Genomic DNA, 24,692 nt, shown 5'->3' with positions numbered 1-24,692 from the left:
ACTTGACTTGATTGGGAAAATAATAGCATGTTGCTTGTTATAAATGGGATACTGCAACTAGGACCTATGAGGGAAATCCTAAAGCTAGTAGCACAGTTTACTCCATAAAAAGTACTCACCTCAGTAATTTCTGCTGCAGCAAATTTTGAGGAAAACTGCATCACTGGGGAGACATCATCCTTTTTTGGGACCATTTCTGTCCTCAGTTCAGGTAATATAAGAAAAGCAGCAGAAGGCTTAATTTCTGGGATCATATCAGCAAACCAATCCATCTCAGGATCTTTTACTGGCTTCTTTTTTACTTGAATGGTGAATTCCTCTCCTAAACCAAGTTCTGATGGAACCTTAAGGGGCCTTTCTTGTGATGACACTTTTGGCGGCTTGATTTGGTCTGCGTCATCCCCCCTTTGTACAAGGCTAGTCTTTTGGGGTAAGCTTGATTTCCAAGGCATAGACTCTTCAGTGAGTGAAAGCAAAGCAGGAATAGGCTTCTGCTCCCCTGAGGTAACAGGTTTTGTAGCAGTGATTCCACCTCCTGGGTTTACTTTAGTATCTAAGCTGCTGGGCTCGCAGTCATCCCAAGATGACTCTTCCACATCCAAGGTAGTGCACTGGGACTTGACATCATCACAAGTTTCTCTAGGCCAAATCTGTATGTTGACAGTTTGATTTTCAGGCTCCTCAGGTTCACTCCAGTCAGGCCACTCCTCAGACTTTTTAGAACTTGATGGGAAGTTTTCACTGTCCTCCGAAGTATTTTTTACATCTGAGAGTCCATTTATGGGAAATTTAATAGGCTGAGAAAATGGATCGCCTGTAGGGAAAAGAATTATTCTCATAAAATACTGGTTAAAGGTAAGAACTACACTTAGGGGAAGGATAGCATTAAGGAAGTGTAGTAGTATAGATCTAATTACTTGGGAATATCCATGCATACTAAACAAAAGAGATCCCAGCAGAACATTACTCAAGATCAACGATGTCACATGTTATCCAAATAATTACATAATACTTATATTATTAACTCAGTGGAAGCATGTAAGTAATAACTAGCGCATTCAATCCTTATTAAATATCCAAACATACAGTATATTCACATAAATATAGAAATGCTCTAAGCCAGGCAGTGTTATCCTTGGGATGTTAATTACATATGCCTTGAAAAAGTCTTGCAGGCTCAAATAAGTTTGCCTAACTCAACTTATTAACCTCACTTTAAGAAATTTCCCTAAGTGTAGTAGTTAAGGCACTGAGAGATCCTGTGCCATGTGTTAATGACTTTGCTCTCATTTCCCCAAACTTAACCACAGAACTCTTTTTCACAACACGCCCATTAACATCTTTCAAAACTATCATTCTTGGTACAATTTGGAAGATGCTGCACTAAGGCATCAAAAGTCTCAAAGTAAAGTATCAGTGCAAAAAAGAATTCAAGTAATGTCAACCTGCACTTCTCACCAATTATAAAGAGGAGGTAAGTATATATCCAATAGTCTGGAGAAACAAGATGAGACCAAAGCTGACTACATAATTACAAATAAATCAGTCTCAAAATTCCCAAAACACCCATAAGCTTATTAGTCTCAGGAAAACATTCATCCAAGCAATGGAAAAGCTATATAAATTTAATATTTCTACCTGTCTGTAAAAGAGTATTGTAGTAATCTCGCTGTATGTGCTTCTTGCTGTTGATGGGCATGCTGCCAGAAAAGAAACATTTAGGGAATATGCTAGAGAAGGGGTTCTCCAAGATTGGCGAGATCTGACTGTGATGGCTGCAGACGACACGCATAGGAGAATCTGAAGGTAAATAAAAACTCCAAAACATGAAAGGGACAGTAAATTGCTTCTTGATCTATCACATGGTTGGTGGGCATAGTTAAGTGAAATGGGTATATTTTTACACATATAAAGGATAAAATGGAGGAGAGAACATCTTCAAACATTTGAAGACATACACCCATTATGGAATGGACTGCCTGTCCCTAGAGGTGTTTAAGAACAGGCTGTGTCCACTCCATGTGGTGATGGATCAAAGCATTACACAGATACAACCTTTGGGACACCTAGCTAAAAAGTTATAGCCCTTCAAAACATGTTGGTGGAGATTTAAAACCAACTGATTCTACTTACTTTCCTTTTAAGAATAAAAGTTGAAGAGTATAAGCATAAGAATATGAATGTAGTGAATACCACAAAACTATACACTTAAAAGTAGTTAAAATAATAAATTTAAGCTGTGGACATTTAACCCCCAACTGGGGAAAAAATTAGTTTCAAGAAATGTCCTTAACAGTTTGCCAGAAAGTTTATACTTACTTAAAAAAATGGGCATTGGTCAAAATGATTCAATCAATTTTTGGCCAAAAAGTGGGGATGTGGGGAATGGCCTGGGGTAAACTCTTAACGATTAGGTCCCCAGCTCTCTTCAGCACCACATCTCCCCCCTCCTCACCCCAGCACTCTAAGGCCAGGCCTCTACAAGCCCTCCACTCTTATTTGTGCCACTATCCTCCTTGAAGTCCTATCTAATGCCTTATCCGATGTCTTCTTCTCTGAACCATGTTCTCTACCTCTCTTTCAGGCAGACTTAATTTCCTATTTCCCTTTCATAGCTGAAAATGAGACCACAGCCTCTACATCACCCTTTTCAAGCTCTTTGCAGCCATGACACTGGTTTCATTAGCACCAAGGAAGAGGTGAACGCTCTTCAAAACTTCAGGAAGCCAATGTTGCTTTAAAAATTCTTTTAGCATCAAAATTAGAGAAAAGCCTATCTGATTAACTCTTTTCTGCTAAGTGTCTCCATGTTACCAACTATCAATGAGAACTGGGTTAGAGATCCAGAATTACATAACAAGGTCATTGTCTTACTGAAGGCTATACAAAGGAGCAATGACATTGTTGATAAAAAATTCTTGTAAGACCAGAAATTACTGCTACCTCCCAGGTAACATCCACTGGGAACATACCAGAAATAAGGACTTCCTGCAGTATCTAAAAGGCAACAGCTTTTTACCCCATAGGCCAACAAAAGTCACAAGAAACTTAAACATCTAGTGTTAATAAGAATTGATGCAACCTTTTTGTAAGCTGACAGTATCTACTAAATTTAAAATATATCCTTTGGCCCAGCAAGTTTACTTCTAACATTCAGTGTCTGCGGATGCTCAAGTCTCTTAAAGAAAATGATGTAGTATTTAAATATAATATATGCATATCATCCCATAATACTCTAAGTCATTTCTTGGTTACTTATAATACCTTTATTTTTTGGTTTCTTTTCTGAGTATTTTTGATCCACAGTTGGTTAAATCTGCAGATGCAAACCTGCAAATATGGGGGACCAACTGGAAAGATACACGTGTAAAGATATTCATTGCAGCACTGTTTGTAGGGATTAAAAATCCAGAAATGGATGCAGTATCCATGAATAAAGAAATCACTGAATGAATTATATTCAGTGAAATATTAGGTAGCTTTCAAAGAGTAAGTTAGACTTCTATGTATAGGGAGACAGGTCCCTGATATGTTGTTACTTGAAAACAAATTATAGATTTGTGCATGGCATTTTCTTACCATTTAAACAAAAATCCTACACAGTCTTGTGTCACTTAACAATGGGGATATGTTCTGAGAAATGCATCTTAGATGATTTTGTCCTTGTATAAACATAGATGGTATAGCCTACTAACACCTAGGCTATAAACTGATACAGCATGTTACTGTACTGAATACTGTAGATAATTATAACACAGTGGTAATTATTTGAGTGTCCAAACATAGAAAAGTAAAAATATAATGATACATGGTATACCTGTATAGGGTATTTACTATGAATGGCATTTATAGGACTAGAAGTTGCTCTGAGTTACCAGTGAATGAATATGAAGGCCTAGGATATTACTGTACACTACCATACAGTTTATAAACACTACACTTAGGCTACACTAAGTTTATTAAAACTTTTTCTTCAATAATGTTATTTACTATAACTTTATAAACTTTTTAATGTTTTTAACTGTTTGACTTTTTTGTAATAATACTATGCTTAAAACATATTGTACAACTGTACCAAAATATTTTCTTATATCCTTATTCTGTAAGCTTTTTCTGTTTTTAAAATTATTTACTTATTTTTACTTTGAAACTTTTTTGTTAAAATCTAAGACACAATCACACACATTAGCCTAGGCCTACACAGGGTCAAGATCATCAATTTCACTGTCTTTGACCTCCACAGCTTATTCCGCTGGAAGGTCTGCAGGGAGCTGTCATGTCCTCTGATAACAATGCCTTCTTCTGGAATACCTCCTGAAGGACCCCTGGAGGCTGTTTCACAGTTAAAGTTTTTTCTTTTTAATAAGCAGAAGGAATACACTAATGATTAAAAGTATAGTAAATATATAAACCAGTTACATAGTCATTTGTTATCATTACCAAGTATTATGTACTGCACATAATTGTATGCACTGTACTTTTATATGACTGGCAGCACACTAGGTTTGTTTACACCAGCATCACCACAAACACATGAGTAATGCATTCCACTACAGCTACAACATCAACTGCCAATAGCAATTTTTCAGCTCCATTATAATGTCATGAGACCATCATGGTATAGACAGTCAGTCATTTACGAGGTCCTTCGTTAACCAAAATGTCCTTATGTGGTACATGACTCTCTATGCACGTGTAAACATATATCTGTGTGTCTTTTGCTTAAAAAAAAAGTATGAAAGGATTCCCACTGAAAATCCCCCCGAGAAGTTCAGAAAGAGAAATTAACTTTTTATTTATACTTCTTTATATCATTTGACTGAATATGACCCTCCTACATTACTTATATAATATTAAAAATCTAAAAAAATGACACAAAAAGTTAGATCTTTTAATAATTCTTACCTTCTAGAGAAAGGTCAATATTTTTAGTAAAACTTGGGGCAGTGCGTTTGAAGATCTTGGTTCGTTCTCCTCCCACAACCACCTCTGGTCCAAGCAGAGAGACCAGCACTGCTAGGCTATGCAGAGTAATTGCCACAATGGAATCGCTAGTATCACGCAGGCCCAGCAAAACCTAGGAGCAAATGAGGTAATAAGGGTTGACAACCACAATACCTATCTCTTTCTTCCCCTGTAAATGAGCAATTGGGCTGCAAACAGATTGTGCTTAGATAAACTACATTATCTTAGATATGTGTTCCAGGTCAGTGGCTCTCAAACTGCCTGTGGTAAAAGACCAGTATCTTCCCCTCCCAATCCATCACAGACTTACCATTTTTAAAAAATACAATCAAAACAAAATTAAAAAGACATATGTTGGGAACATAAAATTACTCTGCCAAATTGCTACAAAAGGTTTTAAATGTTAAGTCTTCATATCTGTACTCACATCACAGAACTGTAATAAAAAGTTCATGTACTGGCAGTGTTCTGCAGAGCGCACTCAGAACTCATCTAGGGCACTAACAGTTACGTTCCTGTCCATGCTTCTCTTTTCAGCTCTTTTCAAGGGTAGGACCACCTGTCCCAAACTGAGCCCATCATGATCTTTTGTCCAGTAATATAAACTAGAATTTATATTTTCAGTTTATATAGGTTTACTCAAAATGAGGACAGTATGCCAGGCAGGGACAAGTGCCTGTAGCCCGAGCTACTCAGAAGGCTGAGGCATGTGGATCACTTGAGCCCAGGAGTTCTGGGCTGTAGTGTGCTATGCTGATTGGGTGTCTGCACTAAATTCAGCATCAATATAGTAACCTCCCAGGAGCTGGGGACTACCAGGTTGCCTAAAGAGGGGTGAACCAGCCCAGGTTGGAAATGGAGCAGGTCAAACTCCTGGGCTGATCGGTAGTGGGTTCAGGCCTGTGAAGAGCCACTGCACTCTAGCTTGGGCAACACAGTGAGACCCCCATCTCTAAAATAATTTTTTTTTATGAGGACAGAAAACTTGGAAGTTATGGGACAACCATTTTGGCCATGTGCACACCAAAACAAGGAAAGCTGGTCTTCAGAGAGTCAAAAGTCAAACAAATGCAGACAGAAGAAAGGAATGAAAAACATGGCTGTAAGCCCCAGCTGCACTTGATTTCCATCTAAGGTAGTCTAACATTCTTAATTTTTTGCTTTGGCTGGTTTAAAATGAGTTTCAGTTACTTGCAACCAAAAACACCTTAGAAGACAGTCACATGCAGATATGAGGCAAGTACTGCTCTGCATATAAGGAAGGAAATGACCTTCAAAGCATCTGCACCAGCCAGACACAAGGCCAGGGTAACTGGCCTGCCTACTGGAAGCAGCAGGGCGTGATAGGTATCAGGAATCTTTGGTTTTGGTCTTAGCTCTGCTAATAATTCTCAATGTGACTTGACCAATTGGTCTTTTTATTTTTCTGGCCTGGTTTCCTCATTTATATAGTAAGATTAAAGGTTTCAAACAGGACTCAAAAGATAATTATTAGGACCAATGCTAACAGATCACTTTCTGTACATGTAAACTAAAGCATGTTTCTTTTACATATGATTAGAGTTCTGCCCACTGAATATGATAATCATAAAACAGCAATCCGCCCAAGCCAAAAATTGGTCATCCTCAACACCTCTTCCATCTAATGAGAAACTGAGTACTACCCCTTCTGTGTCCCTCTCCTATATCCACTGTCACACTTTCCCCAGCCTTTGTCATCTCTTAGCTAAACTATTCTAACAGCTTCCTAGCTTATCTCCCTTTCTGTGGTCTCTTCCACACTGCTACCAAAGTAAACTTCCTAGCACACACAAATTGGCCCACTCTTCTTTAGGGGAAGCAGTTTCCTAAGTAATGAGAGCTTTCACTGTCTTCCACATGCTCAACATTTACTCTTTGACCTCAGTCCAATTCTGAGACCTATGATGACAACTCCATTTCAGAGTTAAAGTGCTTCATTCCTCTTCTAAATTTCCAGACACAACTACATACAGGGTAACAATTACTGCTGCAGATGTAAATACAAAGTGCTATGTTGTAGTTACTAAAACATAGAGACTTTAAAGTCAGCCCGCAGTGAATCACACCTCCAGTATCCATGCCCTTGAGTAAACCCATCCCACAATGAGCCTGGGCTTTTTCCAACTCTAACCGAGAGAATGAGGCAAAAATGACTGTCAGTTCACAACCTACACTTTAAGAAGGCTTCTTTTGCCCTTTTTTTTTCTTTAGCCCTGGCCAGCCATTTAAGAAGTCCACCTACCTTGCTAGAGAAATCATGTGGAAATGTCACATGGGGGGATACAAGCCCCCCAAGCTTCCTGAAAATTCATGGAGAGAAAGGCGCAGCCTCTCAGCCACCCCTTCCAAGATACCAAGGAGCCATTTTGGATGTGTCAACCCTTGTCGGGCCCCAGATGACTGAAGACTCAGCTGATACGTGGAACAGAACCTTCAGCTGAGTCCAGTCAATCCAAAGAATCATGAGAATTAATAAAATGATTATTGTTTTAAGGCACTAAGTTTTGGGGTACTTACATGGCAACGGATGACTGAAACACGTCCCACTTATGAGCTCCTTGAAAGCAGAGAGAATGTTAATCTGTCTCATAGGAAAATTATTTGAAAGACACCATGTGATTGTAGTCTTTTAAAACAATTTTTTTAAAACCTCATACTAGGTTGAATAGTGTCCCTCCAAAATTCATGTCCATGCAGAATGTGACCTTTAGATGAGGTCATACTGGGTTAGGGTAGGCCATAAATTCAATGACTGGTGTCTTTCTAAGAGGCCATGTAAAGACAGACAAGGAGGTAAGAAGGCCACGTGACAACAGAAGCAGAGACTGGAATGATACAGCCACAAGCCAAGAAATACCAAGGGTTGCTGGGAGCTACGAGAAGCTTGTAAAGAGGAGTCCCTTTCACATCCTACAGCCTTCAGAGGAAGCAGGGTCCTGATAACACCCTGGTTTTAGACTTCTGGCCTCCAGAACTAAGAATAAATTTGTATTGCTTTAAGCCATTATAATTTGTGATAATTTGTTATGGCAGCCTAAGCAACTAATACAAACCTTTCATTAGTTTCACTAACAAAACCCTTTGGTGGGCAAATCATAATAAGGTTCCCTAGTGGCTGATAACAACAGGCTGAAAGCCACTGATAAGAATCATCTCATGCTGCTCTCTGTTCTAATTTAATTACTTTATAATAATTATGGATAATTATATGTTATGTTCACAAAGTGCTCCATACATTATTGTTATTCATTTACCCTCCCAAAATTAGCAAACAATTATAGTTTCTCCCAGGTTAAGACCAAATATGTCAGTTTAATCGATTTGCCTGTGTGAATGGAATGGAAATGCAATTTTAATTTCAGCACTTTGTATTCCACAGACTGCTGCCTCAAGGCTTTCTAAGCTATTATCTGAATACCTCCAAAACTCTTTCTTTCTTTCAGCACTCTTCCCTCAGGTTCTGTGACAACCCCACTGCAAACTTGGCCTCTGACCTGTGGCAAGATGACTTTCTTCAGCTGCTCCTGAGTGAAGTGCTCCACGTAGGCCTCGATGTGAGACAGCAGCACCATCCGCACATGCTCTTCATGAACTTCAAACAACTGGAGAAGCACGGGGATCACCCGTGACTGGAACAGGGCTGGTGAGAGCAAGCAAGGAGTTTCTCCCTGCGCATGATCTACCCGAAAAATCAAAGGTTACAGATGAAAAAACAAATTTTCATTTCAGTGAAGAGTATTAAGCATAATTCATACACTGAACCCAAAACTACACATATTGTAAGTACTCTTCTAAATTCTTTTTTTCTTTTTGAGACGGAGTCTCACTCTGTCACCCATGCTGGAGTGCAGTGGCGCGATCTCAGCTCACTGCAACCTCCTCCTCCCAGGTTCAAGCAATTTTCCTGCCTCAGCCTCCCGAGTAGCTGGGATTACAGGCACCCGCCACCATGCCCGGCTAATTTTTGTATTTTTAGTAGAGATGGGGTTTCACCATGTTGGCCAGGCTGGTCTCAAACTTCTGACCTAGTGATCCACCTGCCTCGGCGTCCCAAAGTGCTGGGATTACAGGCGTGAGCCACCGCGCCCGGCCAGTATTCTTCTAAATTCTAATGCTCCAAACCAAAGGAAAGTTCTTTTCTTGACTGAAAATTACTTAATGCTTAATTATGTTAAGTACACTTACCTTGTAGAGTTTTTGAAATACTAGAGATCATAGTGTACAACAAAGCTTGTATTTTAACAGAATTCTGAGTAACTTTTTATAAATTTATGTTTAATCAGTGAGGAATTTCATACACTAGATTTGTGACATACTGATATTGTTGTAGTTTTATTTGCAAAACCAAGTGTTAAATGCTACAGTGGGACTTTGATGCTGGATAGTCCTCTTTTTCCAGTATTTATGGTAGTGGTTATCAGGCAGGTATGTATTGAGAATTATCTGGGAACTTTTAAAAAATATGTATACCTATGTCCTGGCTCTCTGTTCTAGAACCAATGGATCAAGCAAAGAGGCAAATTTTCAAAAAGCAACATAGGTGATTCAGAGGCACACCCCTATGTAAGACCTACTGAGGAATAGGATGTAAGAGCTATAAAGAAAAATTGATGGCTAAAGAGAATGGTATCAAAGTAGAGATAAAAGGAAATTCTAAACCGTAACAATGCTTTGTTGGACTGAGATCCCTTTAAGAAAATAAATTCTGAAAGCAGCATTCTACGTAACTTAAAATTCTAGTGTCATATTAATACTATATTCTCTCATCTGTTGTGTTACCATCTCTAGTGCTATAAAATTGTAAAATTCCAAAGCAATAACCTCATTCCACATTCGGAAAAAAACCTGAAGCCCCAGGAAGTAAAATGATCTCAGTGCTTTTCACTGAAAATAGAAAATAAATGGGTTGCTCTTGGTAAGGTAGGAGGCACAGGCCTAAATGATTCATGATAAATGTAAAAGTTCTTTGAAGATGCATGCCTTACCTTAAAACTTCAAATGTATATTTCAGATTCTAGTCAGATATAACACTTCCTATAGTAAATTGTACTCTCTAGGAAGATGCTTCATTTATCCTGTGAACTCTGGTACCCAGGTTTCAATTAAAGTTATCACATCAGGGGCCAACAATTGTTCTCCGTTTTTAGAACCAAACATTAACTACACCACACAGTAATCTCATCCTGCTCAAATATGGACTAATAATCACCAAACTTCTTAACTAGCAATAACACTTTGAAAAAGCATTCACCTTTTTTGGGGCCAAGCAGATAAGGAAGAAAACTCTTAACAGCCACTGGCTCTGCAAACACCAACTGATTAAGCAGAAGAGGCACCAACCTTGAAGCTATCAATTCCTCTGACAAGCAGCTGACTCTGTCCAGCAGAAATCTGAGGACAAAAAGGGAAAGCCCAGGAAACTGGTCATGACACTGTATCAGCTTACTTGTACAGTTTAGCCTACACACATCCTCTCTCTCACTTCTATCAAAGTGATGCATTTGAAATGGAGATAGAGAAGGTGAACAGATTGGTCCCCAAGTACTTAAGAAAAATGCGTGGCCGGGTGCAGTGGCTCACACCTGTAATCCCAGCACTTTGGGCGGCCGGGGCGGGCAGATCACTTGAGGTCAGGAGTTCGAGACCAGCTTGGCCAACATGGTGAAACCCCATCTCTACTAAAAGTACAAAAATTAGCCAGGCGTGGTGGCAGACACCTGTAATCCCAGCTACTCGGGGCTGAGGCATGAGAGGCTGAGGTTCAATTGCTTGAAGCTGGGAGGCAGAGGTTGCAGTGAGCTGAGATCATGTCACTGCACTCCAGCCTGGGTGACAGGGTGAGATTCTGTCTCAAAAAAAAAAAAAAAAAATACAGAAAGTGTGAGGCAAAGCCAGCTAGTCAGCACACCTCCAATTCACACCAGGAAATGTTTCCACCAAATTATCCCCTTACTAATAGCCAAAGTGCCCTCCTTTTTACCCTAATAAGACAGGCTTTGTAGATAATAAAAGACACTTTCTCAAATTTAAACAATGTAGAAAGTTTCCATAACTAACAAAACAGGCTTTTGTCACTATCCCCGTAAATTAAAACAACATATATAAAGGCACTTTGTTAAGAAATACAGATATTAGGTATTAATGGTAATATTACTCCATTATACAATCACCCTTAGCAGATATCCTTGCCTCCTACTTTATTAGGAAACAGGTCACATGCGTTATCACCTTCAAACCCCTACACCGCTATCAGCAAACAGGTTTACATTGATACTCATTCCCACCTCCCTTCTAGTTATCAAGGATCTGAGGGCCTCCTCTTACTTAAGGCCACCCCCATCCAGCCACTGCCCCAGCATTCCCCTCTCTTCCAGGACAATGCACCAGCCATCTCCCCAACTTGATTGCAGCTTCAACTGCTCCCTCCATTCTTCTGCTAGCTCCTTTCCCTTGTCTATTAATATGCTCAGGTCTCTTCCACCCTTACAAAATCCTTCCTTGACTCCATTTGCTTCTTCAGTAATATTTTCTCTCCAAGTTTTTCTCCAGTGTCTTTCTCACCTTCTGTTCACTTCTCAGCCCAATGCACTCTCACTGCTGGAACAGCTCTTGCTAAGATAAAGTTACCAGTGTCTTCCTAACTACTAAAAGAACAGGTACCTGTTCGTTCCTCCTACCTTCGTGAAATTCCCTACTCCTTTGGGAATATCATAGCCTTCCTAGCTCTCTGAGTCTCCTCTAACCCCTGCTTCTCATTCGTCAGCCACTCCTTCCCACCAGCCCCCTTATAAGGTCGGGTGCCCCAGGATTACAATTTGGGCTCGCTGTCCTTTTCATGCTACCCACTTTCTCTGTGAAAATATCACCAACTATAGGCTGATAACACCGTAATATTTCCCTCTAGCTCATCAGCTGAAGACTTCTCTGAAGCTTCAGACCTGTCTGGTCAACTGTCCATGTATATCTCTATCTAAAGTCCAACAGATACTTCAAACCAACATATCCAACACTGAAGTCATAATTTTCCCTGCATATTAGGTCCTCTCCTCCAATATTCTCTATTTCATTTGGTGATAATCACTAAGGCTTCTCAGCTTTATCTTTTTAAATGTTTATCTTAGTGTCTTCTTCATTGGAGACATTAATGCCCTTATGTGTGGCTTCATATTTACTGCCTGGACTACCATAGTCACTAACCAAATCCAAATCTTAAATGAGTTAAGCCTTCCCACTCAATAGAGAACAAAGTGACCACCTAAAGGGACATTAATCTGTTTCACAGCCTGCTTCCATCTCTTTGATGGCTTCAATGCCTGAAGTCCCCTATTTACAAATAATGTCAGCACTCCTCACTGCCACATGCAAGGTGTACCTCCTACCTGTCCTTGTCTTGGAATTTGTCCCCCAGCAGGACTCAACTGTTTGCGGTTCCTGCACAAGTCACACTGGGTCTTGTCTTTGTGCATTTGTTCATGTTGCCCCTCTGCCCAGAATACCTTTTCTCTAACGACCTCCTCCTGCCCTGTGTGTTCTCAGGACTCCTTCCAAAAGCTCTACTGTACCCACCTCTCTGTTTAAGGATTATCAGTCTGGGTATCTATTTCTTTCACCAGAAATATCTACCCCAGGGCCTAGCAGAAAGCCTGACACATAGGAAATGTTCAATAAATGTGAAATAAACCAAATATCTGACTCATCTTCTCTAGAATACCTAAAGTGATTATATGGACTTAATCCAAGTTATTCAATTTAAATTCTTAATTTTCTGAACTTACTTAAAGAATTCCGTTTTTTCCTCTTCACTCTTCAATGTTAAACTTTTCAAGAAATTCACAACTTCCAGAAAATCATTTCTAAATGCCAAAAAGAGAAGAATTCAGCAGAACAGATTAGAGAATGTTAAATATTGAGGCCATAATCACAGACTACATCAATATAATTTTCAACCAAGAAACATTCTCCTTTGCCATTTAAAGATTCTATTACAACTAAGTAGCTTATGAGACAAATACTATGGAACAAGCCTCTATGAAATCTAATATTTTAATATCAAAGAGATCTGTGACGAAGATACAAGTTTAAACACACATATGCTAACATGCTTTATGGTTTAGTCAGAAAAATCCTCCCAATTGTTGGTTGTAATAGGATGTTAAATGAAGTATCCTGGGAGAAATGACATTACCATTACAAAATATTGCTGACTCTCAAGTCTCCTTTGATGAAATAAAAACTATTAAAGAGATTGTGGAAAGTGGAATTTCCATACAGCAATCTTCTCATTTCTCCTGCTGTAAGTTACTTGGTCATTCTTTCAGCCAGGCAGGGATTAGTGTGAGAGAAGTGGTCGGTTTCCTACAGGGCTGCCAGAGAATTCCAAAGGCTGTGCACTGCTCAGCTCACACCCTACTGTATATGAGACTGTTGACCCCAGATGCTCCGGCATACAAGCTGGACAGCCTATTGGGAGGCCCAGTAAGCAGAGATACCACTTGGATCTTCACATCTTATGTTTATACCTACTTTAGGCTTCCCCCTGGTTCAGCAGCAAAGATGTCTAAACTTAAATCTAATCAATCAAATTGGTTCAGCTGCCTCTGTAAGGGATGCTGACCCTGGCTCCTACTGTTGTCTCTTGACTGGGGTTTCTCCCCACATTAACAGTGGGATTTTGGCAGGTGCGGTTTGTGTGTTTTCAGTTTTCCTCTCCCCTCTCAATTTACAATACAACTCTTAATAAATAACTCATTTTACACAGAGTGATGAGAGAATCTATTTACCATAAGGGATTGTTCTTTGTAGAGACTTTTTATCAAGGGAAATAAAATATTTCTAAGAATCATCCAAAAGGGCATAGAAGTACTTTGGAAAGACTCTCATAATGATAAATATAAAATTTTTATTTGTCAATTAAAAATACAGATTTTTAAAAACATCCTCAAAAAAGACGATCATAATGGGAAAGTTTTGAATAGTTTCTTTGAAATATGACAATATAAGCCCAGTAACCATAAATGCTACTTATTTAATAAGATTACCCTTCCCCACCTACCCCTAGTTCTATCCTAGAGGTAATTTTCCCCACTTGGGAATACTAGCCTTCCCTTTGCTCTGGTTTTTCTCAAGCTCTAAATGCAAACACATAGGATTTTTAGTTTTAAAACTAACATAAGGTTGGCTTTGCTAATAGAAGTCATGAATATGGAACTAACCTGTGCAGAAGTTCTGCAGTCATGGAAATAAAAAAATGAAGGACACATAATTAAAACTAACCTTGAAGAAGGGTTCAAAAATATCTCTGAATCTAATAAGGTATTAAATTATATTGTGCCCTTGCCTCTAAACCAACTTATTTGCTCTTCCATCACATATTACTAGACAAAGAATATGAACTCATTCCCCATCCCCATGAGAAAAACTGAATAATAATAAACTCATAATATAATGGCAGCAGAAAAGAAAGGCTAGGTTTAGTAACTTTTTCAATTAACTTACAACTGTAAACCAGTGGACACACCTAGCTTCTTCACTATTAGAAGCCCTAATAAATCTGGCTACAATTTCTAAATCCAAGCCTTCAAGACAATCAAGGATTTCTAAAACTTCCTATCTATAATAGGAAACTGACAGACAACCCAATTTCTTCCTCTATTTTCTCCTGTGGACATGATTCAATCTCTCCTAATAATTAACAACAGAAACTGCATCATTTGGTACTCCAAAAACCCCCCACTGCCACTTATCCAAGGCACGAGAGCAGGCAGCAGTGTTCCGGAAGCAGCTGGCGTCACCACACCAGATGCCCTCACCTGAAGAAGTCATGAGATAGTAAGGTGCAGAGCGCTGGCCGACATTTTGGAATGGGATTCAGCAAAGTTGAGTGCAAGGTCTGTTGAAAGCTGGAGAGAACGTCCGCTGAAACTGAAATCCAGAGCTACAGTTAGTTTCCAATGCCTTCTCCCTCTTTTCAGGACCTCTATAGCTGGAGACTGCCGAGAGCAAAAACCAACCTGTAAAAGCCCAAACAAACAAAGCCCTGGCTGTTGCTAAACAGCTTCCTGCTTGCCTTAGGCAAAACTCATTGGCAGGTGTAGAAAGTTGTCCTGCCACCACCGTCAAACCCCACCCCAGGTGCCATTCCCTTCTATACCCTCTCATTTCCTGATTATCCATTTAACCCAGCTCAGGCCCAAAGAAGAAGGGCTAACAGTGATAGGTTTGAGGGTCTTTCTCAACAGGGGTTCCTCATCCACAGAACAGTTATATGAATGATTATATTTACAATTCTTCCAAGGATAGTAAATAATTGCTACCATTCTAAATACATAGAATAGTTAGTTCATTATACACAATGGATGCCTTTGGGCCTTAGGATTTAATTCTCAAGTATTTAGGATGGGACAATTTAGAGCTGACAGCTGAATCAGAACACTGCATAAGCCTGGCAGAATAAACTGCATTAGAACTGGCACAAAGCTTGAGCCATGTGAGATGTAGGCCAATAAGGGGCCTACTGTGACACATGCCTCAGTAAACTCAATGAGTGGAAAATTAAAGTCCTAAAGTGGGCACAGGAGAGTGAAGCAGGCTGCCAAGCATGCAGTTAGAGAACACAGAAGAGAGGAGAAAACAATGTCTTTAGCAGCCTGAGCTTTAAGAGGCAATGAAAGAAAAAAGTGAAGAGTAAATTAATAGGAAAATAAATCAAATGAGCTTTGAAAGAATAAAGAAATGTTAAGCTCAATTTAACAAAAAATTATGAATTTTACCCTATTCAGATTATTACATATAAATCATTAATGATAGTTATGTACTTATTGGCTGGTTCAACAAGGAATAGAGTCTACATTTAGACCGCTTAAGTACTATTACCAATTAATAAGATAATCACACATGATACTGACAGCCATAGTTCAAAGTGCTTCCTACTTAAAATGCTTTTCACCATGCAAACTAATGAAACCCAAAGCTTCTTTCCTTACTGTTCTTAGTATCTGCCCTAAAAAAGTTACCTGGTAAGCAAAAGATTCCTTACTGTGCTCAAAGACTGTAGTCCTTTGAATTCCACACAGAATAGGTCATGGATGATTTTCCTACTTATTCTACAGATGCAGTAGTATAACTCCAACTCACCCTGTTCATTTAAGATTGTGAGCAAACTTTCCACCAATGTTCCAAATGAAAAGGCATCCCGGGCATGTCCATGACACTCTGGGAGAGTTGTGAATTCTGGAGACTAAAAGCAGTGAAGACAATTAAAACTAGAGGATCTGCCTTATAAGCCATTTCTAATTTTCTCTGAAGCACCTTCTCCCATGTTTGTATTTATTATACTCAAATCTATCTTCAGACCACCACACATGAATGTATAGATTCTTAACACTATTAGTGAATAAAATTTGTTGAAGATTATAAACATTAAAATGAGCAAAAATTTTTAAAAAGGTTAGAATATGGCACATGTCGGTGGCTTTTACAAATATTTTCACAGCAACCCATGGTAAAGAATATGTCTTATATCATGCTCTACTATACATACACATGCATAAATACACACATAATGGAAACAAAAGTTTCATAAAACAGTGCTTAGCCTTACTATCTAAGATGCCCAAAGACATGTTCTTTTATTCTTTTTTTTTATAAAATGCTAGTCAGGACCCCCTAAATTGACTTAAAACCCGCAAATCACCGATTTTAAAAACACTAGTATATATACATAATACTGATTTGGATAAATCTGATTTATTTCAAGTCTTAGGTCAAGTCTGAGGTCTATACTTAAGTTTACAGTTGAGTTCATATTTCCTGTAAAGCACACTAAATATATCTTTGGGGATTATTTATAGTGGCTATAAGAACAAATTTATAGAAGGAGCATCTGCTTTTGAATTTATTGGTAAATAGAATCTTTCTTTACCAGCACTCTTAATAATCATTCTTCTGTGCATCTTGAAATCCTAAGTAATGGGCAGCTAGAGATAGATGAATGGTTTGGGTGACATACAAGAAAGGACTAGGGTTTTTGCTTCCACAATTATTATGGATTCCAGCAAAGTGCAACTACTGATAATGGTTTCACTGTTTTCCCACCCAAATCTCATCTTGAATTATAACTCCCACAATTCCCACGTGTCCTGGGAAGAACCAGTGGGAGGTGATTGAATTATGGGGGGCAGGTCTTTCCTGCCCTGTTCTCATGATAGTGAATGGGCCTCACAAGATCTGATGGCTTTAAAAAGGGGAGTTTCCCTGCATAAGCTCTCTTCTCTTGTCTGCCACCAGGTGAGACGTGCCTTTTGCCTTCTGCTATGATTTTAAGGAACTCCCCAGCCACGTGGAACTTTTGTAAATTGCCCAGTCTTGGGTATGTCTTCATCAGCAGCGTGAACACAGAGTAATACAGTAAATTGGTACCAGTAGAGTGGGGAGTTGCTGAAAAGATACCCGAAAATGTGGATGGGACTTTGGAACTGGGTAACTGGCAAAGGCTGGAACAGTTTGGAGGGTTCAGAAGAAGACAGGAAAATGTGGGAAAGTTTGGAATTTCCTAGAGACTTGTTGAATGGCTTTGACAAAAATGCTGCTAGTGATATGAACAATAAGGTCCAGGCTGAGGTGGTCTCAGATGGAGATGAGGAACTTGTTGGGAACTGGGGCAAAGGTGATTCTTCTTATGTTTTAGCAGAGACTGGTGGCATTTTGCCCCTGCCCTAAAGAACTGTGGAACTTTGAACTTAAAAGAGGATTTAGGGTATCTGGCGGAAGAAATTTCTAAGCAGCAGAGCATTCAAGAGGTGACTTGGGTGCTGTTAAAGGCATTCAGTTTTAAAAGGAAAACACAGCATAAAAGCTTGGGAAGTTTGCAGCCTGACAATGCAATAGAAAAGAAAATCGCAGGTGACATTCAGGCCAGCTGCAGAAGTTTGCATAAGTAATGAGGGGCCAAATGTTAATCCCCAAGAAAATGGGGAAAATGTCTCCAGGGCATGTCAGAGATCTTCATGGCAGCCCCTCCCATCACAGGCCTGCAGGCCTAGGAGGAAAAAGTGGTTTCATGGGCCAGGCCCAGGGTCCCCATGCTGTGTGAAGCCTAGGGACTTGGTGCCCTGCATCTCAGCCGCTCTAGCCATGGCAGAAAGGGGCCAACGGAGAGCTCGGCATGTGGCTTCAGAGGGTGCAAGCCCCAAGCCTTGGCAGCTTGCACATGGTGTTGAGCCTGCAAGTGCACATTAGTCAAGAACTGGGGTTTGGGAACCTCCACCTAGATTTCAGAAGATGTATGGAAATGCCTGGATGCCCAGGCAGAATTTGCTGCACGGGCAGGGCCCTTATGGAGAACCTCTACTAGGGCAGTGTGAAGAGGAAATGTGAGGTCGGTGCCCCCACACAGAGTTCCTACTGGGGCACTGCCTAATGGAGCTGTGAGAAGGGGGCCAGCATCCTCCAGATCCCAGAATGGTAGATCCACTGACAGCTTGCACCACATGCCTGGAAAAGCTGCAGACATTCAAGACCAGCCTGTGAAAGCAGCCAGGAGGGAAACTGTACCCTGCAGAGCCACAGGGGTAGAAGCTGCCCAAGACCATGGGAACCCACCACTTGCATCAGCGTGACCCGGATGCGAGACATGGAATCAAAGGAGATCATTTTGGAGCTTTAAGATTTGACTGCCTCACTGGATTTCACACTTGCCTGTAGCCCCTTTGTTTAGCTAATTTCTCCCATTTGGAATGGCTGTATTTACCCCATGCCTGTACCCCCATTGTATCTAGGAAGTAACTAACTTGCTTGTGATTTTACAGGCTCATAGGTGGAAGGGACTTGCCTCGTCTCAGATGAGACATTGGACTATGGACTTTTGAGTTAATGCTGAAATGAGTGAAGACTTTGGGGGACTGTTGAGAAGACATGACTGGTTTTGAAATGTGAGGACATGAGACTGGGGAGGGGCCAGGGGAGGAATGATGTGGTTTGGCTGTGACTCTCATCTTGGATTGTAACTCCCACAATTCCCATGTGTCATGGGCAGGAATTCGGTGGGAGGTGATTGAATTATGGAGGTAGATCTCTCCTGTGCTGTTCTGGTAATAATGAGTAGGTCTCACAAGACCTGATGGTTTTATAAAAGGGAACTTCCCTGCACAAGCTCTCTTCTCTTGTCTGCTGCCATGTGAGAAGTGCCTTTCACCTTCCGCCATGATTGTGAGGCCTCCCCAGCCACATGGAACTGTTAGTCCAATAAACCTCTTTCTTTTGTAAATTGCCCAGTCTCAGGTATGTCTTTATCAGCAGCATGAAAACAGACTAATACAACTACTTATCATGAAATGGGTATAATTGTCTGTTCACACTGAGGTATCTCTACCTCTAAACAATATCATAGGTGTTTATGTGACAAAAAAATTTAAGCTGGCTCCCTAGCTGTGGTGATAAGATTAATCTTAGAAAGCTTTAAGGCCAGAGGAATTATGAGGCATCTATAACTCAGTAAAGAAAGGAATAAGCAGAGGAAAGTTTTTTAAAATTTCATACTCAATTACACAAAGGCGCCTTCATTATATGTGAAGTATATCATCTTACCATCTCTTCAGGAGGGATAGATGCTGGGTCTCTTATTGACTGAATACTCCTCAGAAACTAGACAGAGAAATAAATTAAAGAAAATGATTCATACATATGTTTGGTGAACTAATCTCTTACATCAGGTTACATAAGCAATGAGCAATGCAAACAGCACCAATTAAACCTTCAAATCAATGCCGCATATTAGATGCACAAATTTAAAATGCTTCTAATTTTAAAAATGCAAATAAAGTACCTGGCACAGCACAAGGCACAGTAATAAATGGTAGTTCCTTTTCCTCTCCCCTTCATCTGGTTTAACAGACACGCTCTGCTGTTCAGAGGCATCTGTGCATCTCATTTCCTTATATGGAAATTAGAACACTTCTTTCTTTTCCTGCTTAGATATTAACAATAAGAAGGCTTTTCTAGCACAGAACAAATCTGTCATTAATCTCACTAAATCAAATGAATCTTAAGTCTTACTACCACACGAGATTAGAAAGTTGAGAACCTTAGTTACGGAGACAAAACCAACATCCACAGAATAAGCATATTAATTTGCTAGTTTCGAAGACTATTTTTGAAGAGCCTATATGTCCCGAACATCATTTAGGGCACTAGGAATACAAGATGAATGCAATAAAGTTTCTGCCCCCAATCAGGTGCTCATAACCTAGAATGTAAACTAAGAATCTCTATAAATGTGCTAAGTGCCCTGGAAGCACTGGGGTGACTAATTTTGTTGGGCAGGGGAATGCCTAGGGGAAGGAGTCACAGAAAGGAGATTGAAGCCAGATCTTAGATGAGTTTACATTTTCCAGAAGCCAATGGGAAGAAATGCATTCCAGCAACAGAATGGCCTACAAAGAAGAAGAGTGTGAAGGAAGAAGGCATATGTGGGAACACAGCTGAACTGCATGGAACAAGATGTAACCAGACTATAGCTCAAGAACTCTTGAGTGAGGCCAGGCTCGGTGGCTCATATCTGTAATCCCAGCACTTTGGGAGGCTAAGGTGGGCAGATAACCTGAGGTCAGGAATTTGAGACCAGCCTTGGCAACATAGCAAAATCCCATCTCTACCAAAAATATAAAAAATTAAACAGGTGTGGTGGTGTGCACCTGTGGTCCCAGCTACTCAGGAGGCTGAGGTGGGAAGATCACTTGAACCAGGGAGGCAGAGGTTGCAGTAAGCCGAGATCGCACCACTGCACTCCAGCCTGGGTGACAGAGGGAAATTCCGTTTCCCAGCACTCCCCAAAAAAACCTAAATGGTAAATGAGGCTGAGAAGGTAGGCTGCAGAAAGATTGTGAAGGGCCTTATATCCCATGGCAAAGAATTTGGAATAAACAGCACAGAAAGGATTACATGCTATATACAAAGTACACAAAAGGTAAATTCAGGGAAGAAAGAGATCAATATGGACAGAATAACCAGAAAGATGTCTTTGTGGTAGAACATCTGAACTAAGCAAGAACCCATGAAGGTGCACGTTAGACATGGCCCAAGTTAAGTGTGGAAGCAGCACAAAAAAGAATAGGGGAAATTAAGCTGAAACAGTAAGTCAACAGTGAGCCCCATTTCCGTAGGGATATTAAGATGGAAATGGTTTTTATTTTTTCTTTAAGAAAGAGTGAATGCAGCAGCAACAGGCAAAATGTGAAAAGAACACACAAAACAGAAAACAGAAAGGTTCATCAACCTGGGAGGGAAACATGCAGAACTCTCAGACAAAAGTATAAGGAATACTACATCAGCAACAACACAGTCCACTAGGAGTTAAGATGCACAGGTCCTAAATCCCGCTACTAAGATACCATGTATGAAATTGGGCAACTCGGACAATTGTTCAAAGAACATTTTCTGAATACCTAGTATGTGCCAGGCACTATTCCAGGTAGAGGTATAAAGATAAGAGACTCACACCCTTAAGAGCCCAACCAATGGAATACAAGACAGATACATAAAGGTAATTTCACTATCAAGTGGTATGATCCAAGTAAGTACAAGGTACTATGGGGCAGAGAGGAGGGGCATTTAACTCAAATATCTGAACAAAACATTTTACCTCTCTCAGTCTCAGGTTTCCCCATTTATAAAATAAGGAGAAAGGATACATGACCCCCACTGCCTCTGAGGAACAAAATGCTATAATTCTATAAATGAGGGCACTGACAAAAAATTCAAGTCTCCAAATCTAAGACCAAGCTAACACTGAAGGAAAGTGCCTAGGCAAGAACCACAGACCAAGACGCTATTAAAAACCAAGTAAGGAAGGGGGGCTGTCCCCTGGCTTACCTCTGGTGTGGCCTGAGAAACTTTACAAACAGTTTCCATTCCTCCTAGCTTCCAGTGTCCATCTTCACTCACAAACACAGATGATAAACAGACATTATTGTGTGTTAGGTGTCCCTGGAAAAAAAAAAGAACAGAAGGAAGAGTGCCACTCCAGGATCTGAAATAGAAATTTACTTCAAAAAATGTTTTTCTCCATCTCTCACAATCTTTATTTTAAAAAACTAAATACTAATCACCAAAAAAATTATGACAAGCCTTCCCACTTGTGGCATAATAAATGGAACTATAAGAAACAACAAATTGAATGAAGTTAGATAAAAATAAAAATGGAATGGAAGGGCTTCTGTTATCTCCCCCTGCCTCATGTGGCAGGTTAATAAACACATTAAAGCCAGTGCACACAGTCATCTCCCGATTTCTATGGGAGTCAGGGGATATACATGTTCTTAAACATACATTTACAAGTCTGTATAATCTATATTATTTGCTTCCAATGCCTTTAAAGATAAAATATATCTTTGCTCACATAGGTTATTTTATTTATTTTCTTCTCTAAATTCTTTCTCACCCACATTCTGTCACGAACCCAGATCTACTTCATCTGAAATCTTGTTAGTAGGCATTAAAAAAATTCTGCCTGAAGAAGAGGAAAATGGAATGATAAGGACCACCAGAAATATCCCACAGACTGGCCAGGTGCAGTGGCTCACGCCTGTAATCCCAGCACTTTGGGAGGTCGAGGCAGGCAGATCATGAGGTCAGGAGATCGAGACCATCCTGGCTAACACGGTGAAACCGCGTCTCCATGAAAAATACAAAATATTAGCCGGGCATGGTGGCGGGCGCCTGTAGTCCCAGCTACTCGGGAGGCTGAGACAGGAGAATGGCATGAACCCGGGAGGTGGAGCATGCAGTGAGCCGAGATCGCACCACTGCACTCCAGCCTAGGCGACAGAGTGAGACCTTGTCTCAAAAAAAAAAAAGAAATATCCCACAGACCACAAAAGAGCCCACTTTAAAACTGTAAAAATAGTACAGTCAAATAAGTAAAAGAAAGGGAGAAAATAAGAACAGGATTCAGGTATTTAAGTTTTTTTCCCCAAACCAAAAATCATTTCAGTGATAAAAAAGTATGTTTAAAGTTATTATGCATGTATGTAATGTATGTATTTATTACAGGGTCTCTGTTGCCCCAGCTGGAGTACAGTGGTGTGATCACAGCTCACTGCAGCCTTGACCTCCTGGGCTCAAGCAATCCTCCCACCTCAGTCTCTGGTGTAGGGGGACTACAGGCATGTGCCACCATGCCTGGCTCATTTTTTTTAATGTTTTTGTAGAGATAGGGTCTTGCCATGTTGCCCAGGCTGGTCTCAAACTCCTGGGCTCAAGCAATCCTCTTGCCTCGGCCTCCCAAAGTGCTGGGATTACAGGTGTGAGCCACTGCGCCTGGCCAAAAGAGCACTTTAAATATTCTACCCAATACATCAAATGTGTAAATATTTTTATAGAGAATACTCCAAAAGATAAATATTTTTTAAAGGAAGGTTTAGAATAGTGTGTATAGTATATCTCCATTTGAGAAAAAAATGAAAGAGAAGAAGTATACACACTAGATATTTGTTTTATATGCACAAAGAACATCTCTGGAATAATACACGAGTTACCACCATTGCCTCTGAAGAGAGGAATTAGGGCACTGGATTCAAGGATGGGAGAGGGACACCTCACCCACATACTGTACAAACTTTTTAACCATGTGTATGCACTTTTGTCAACAAAGAAGATATTTCTCCCCACTGAACCACTAATAATTCTCGTTATCATGCGAACTTGTAAATGAACTTTTAAGAGACTATAAATCCAACATGATATTTGGAGAATCTGTCTCCAATTAATTGAAAAAAATTTAAAAACATACATAAAGATGAGTCAAGTCCAAGTGTTTCTAACCTGTGACTAGTATTTTTTAATCTTGGTGGACTGCCAAAGACCTTAATGCTTCAGAATGCAAATACCATTAAGAAAACAGTAATACTGTCAAGAAACAGACCAGAAGTAAACCTAGGAACCATCTTCTAGTAATAGCAAATATCATCAGAGAGCCAAGCACACTGGTTACACCACAGAATGTTAAGAGGCTGTCTCTCAATTGGCCCCAACTACTCAAATGGGAAAGGAAAGGATATGTATGTATTCTGCCTCTTCCTAAGAAATGGTCATTTCTTTCTTCAAAATCTAAAATGGGACACAACTCCTGAAAACAAATAGGAACTTTAGTCTATGGCAGCACTGACATTACACCTTTTCTTTGTTTTAGTAACTCATGCCAGCTGTAGCTATTTTTAGGCAAAGAATTATCCAAAACTAGAGACAGACTATAGTAAACTAAAATAAAATTCTATAAGTAACTGTCCAGGGACACAGAACTAGTTGTCCATTCTATAAAACCTCTATCTATAGCACCTCTTGTGCCTTCCAACATGCTATTTTTCCTCAGGAAGTTTTCTAATAATAACACTTAACTTACAATTTCTGTACACACCATAATTTATAAGTATTACCACACACATCACCCCCCCACCCCCATCTACATCAAAGTCTGTGATGCAGACTATACAGGTTACTTACTCTGTCATGAAGGAAGATAAGAGCCAGTAATATGTCATAGATCCCAGCACAGACCTCTGCAGAAGACAATGTTTCCAAAGCCACTTCCAGGGGCTGTACTCGCTCAGTGACAAGATGAATGCCATCCACTTCCACAGTACAAGATAAAAATCTTAGCAAGCAAGGGTGACGAAGTGTCTTCAAATGCTTTAAAAATACAAACCGAAGAGTTG

General features: G+C 39.9%; 1 protein-coding gene and 1 long non-coding RNA gene across 25 annotated transcripts in view; one reads left to right on the top strand and one right to left on the bottom strand.

The window, feature by feature from the left end:
• The window catches only part of SCYL3 (SCY1 like pseudokinase 3), an 80,274-nt gene that overhangs the window by 37,124 nt on the left and 18,458 nt on the right, over positions 1–24,692 (bottom strand). For 14 of the 24 annotated variants that reach the window (XM_009437955.5, XM_063795477.1, XM_063795481.1 and 11 more), the window contains 11 exons: positions 24,481–24,666; positions 21,853–21,966; positions 19,570–19,626; positions 16,120–16,222; positions 14,796–14,907; positions 12,762–12,839; positions 10,238–10,377; positions 8,481–8,665; positions 4,906–5,077; positions 1,639–1,800; positions 120–814 (listed from right to left, as the gene is read on the bottom strand). In XM_009437955.5, the coding sequence (XP_009436230.1) occupies positions 120–814; positions 1,639–1,800; positions 4,906–5,077; positions 8,481–8,665; positions 10,238–10,377; positions 12,762–12,839; positions 14,796–14,907; positions 16,120–16,222; positions 19,570–19,626; positions 21,853–21,966; positions 24,481–24,666 (2,004 nt within the window). The remainder of the gene's footprint in view (positions 1–119; positions 815–1,638; positions 1,801–4,905; positions 5,078–8,480; positions 8,666–10,237; positions 10,378–12,761; positions 12,840–14,795; positions 14,908–16,119; positions 16,223–19,569; positions 19,627–21,852; positions 21,967–24,480; positions 24,667–24,692) is intronic. The other 10 variants (XM_063795518.1, XM_063795513.1, XM_063795521.1 and 7 more) reach the window with 1 other exon arrangement.
• On the top strand, positions 1,722–19,249 carry LOC107969220 (uncharacterized). Its single transcript, XR_001710905.3, has 3 exons — positions 1,722–1,806; positions 8,430–8,629; positions 17,272–19,249. It is a non-coding gene; the product is annotated as an uncharacterized LOC107969220 (long non-coding RNA).

This window comes from Pan troglodytes, chromosome 1 (genome assembly GCF_028858775.2).
Source record: "Pan troglodytes isolate AG18354 chromosome 1, NHGRI_mPanTro3-v2.0_pri, whole genome shotgun sequence".
Classification (NCBI taxonomy): Eukaryota; Metazoa; Chordata; class Mammalia; order Primates; family Hominidae; genus Pan; species Pan troglodytes.
Note: the sequence above shows the minus strand (reverse complement) of the source record. Positions and strands in the feature narration are given on the sequence as shown.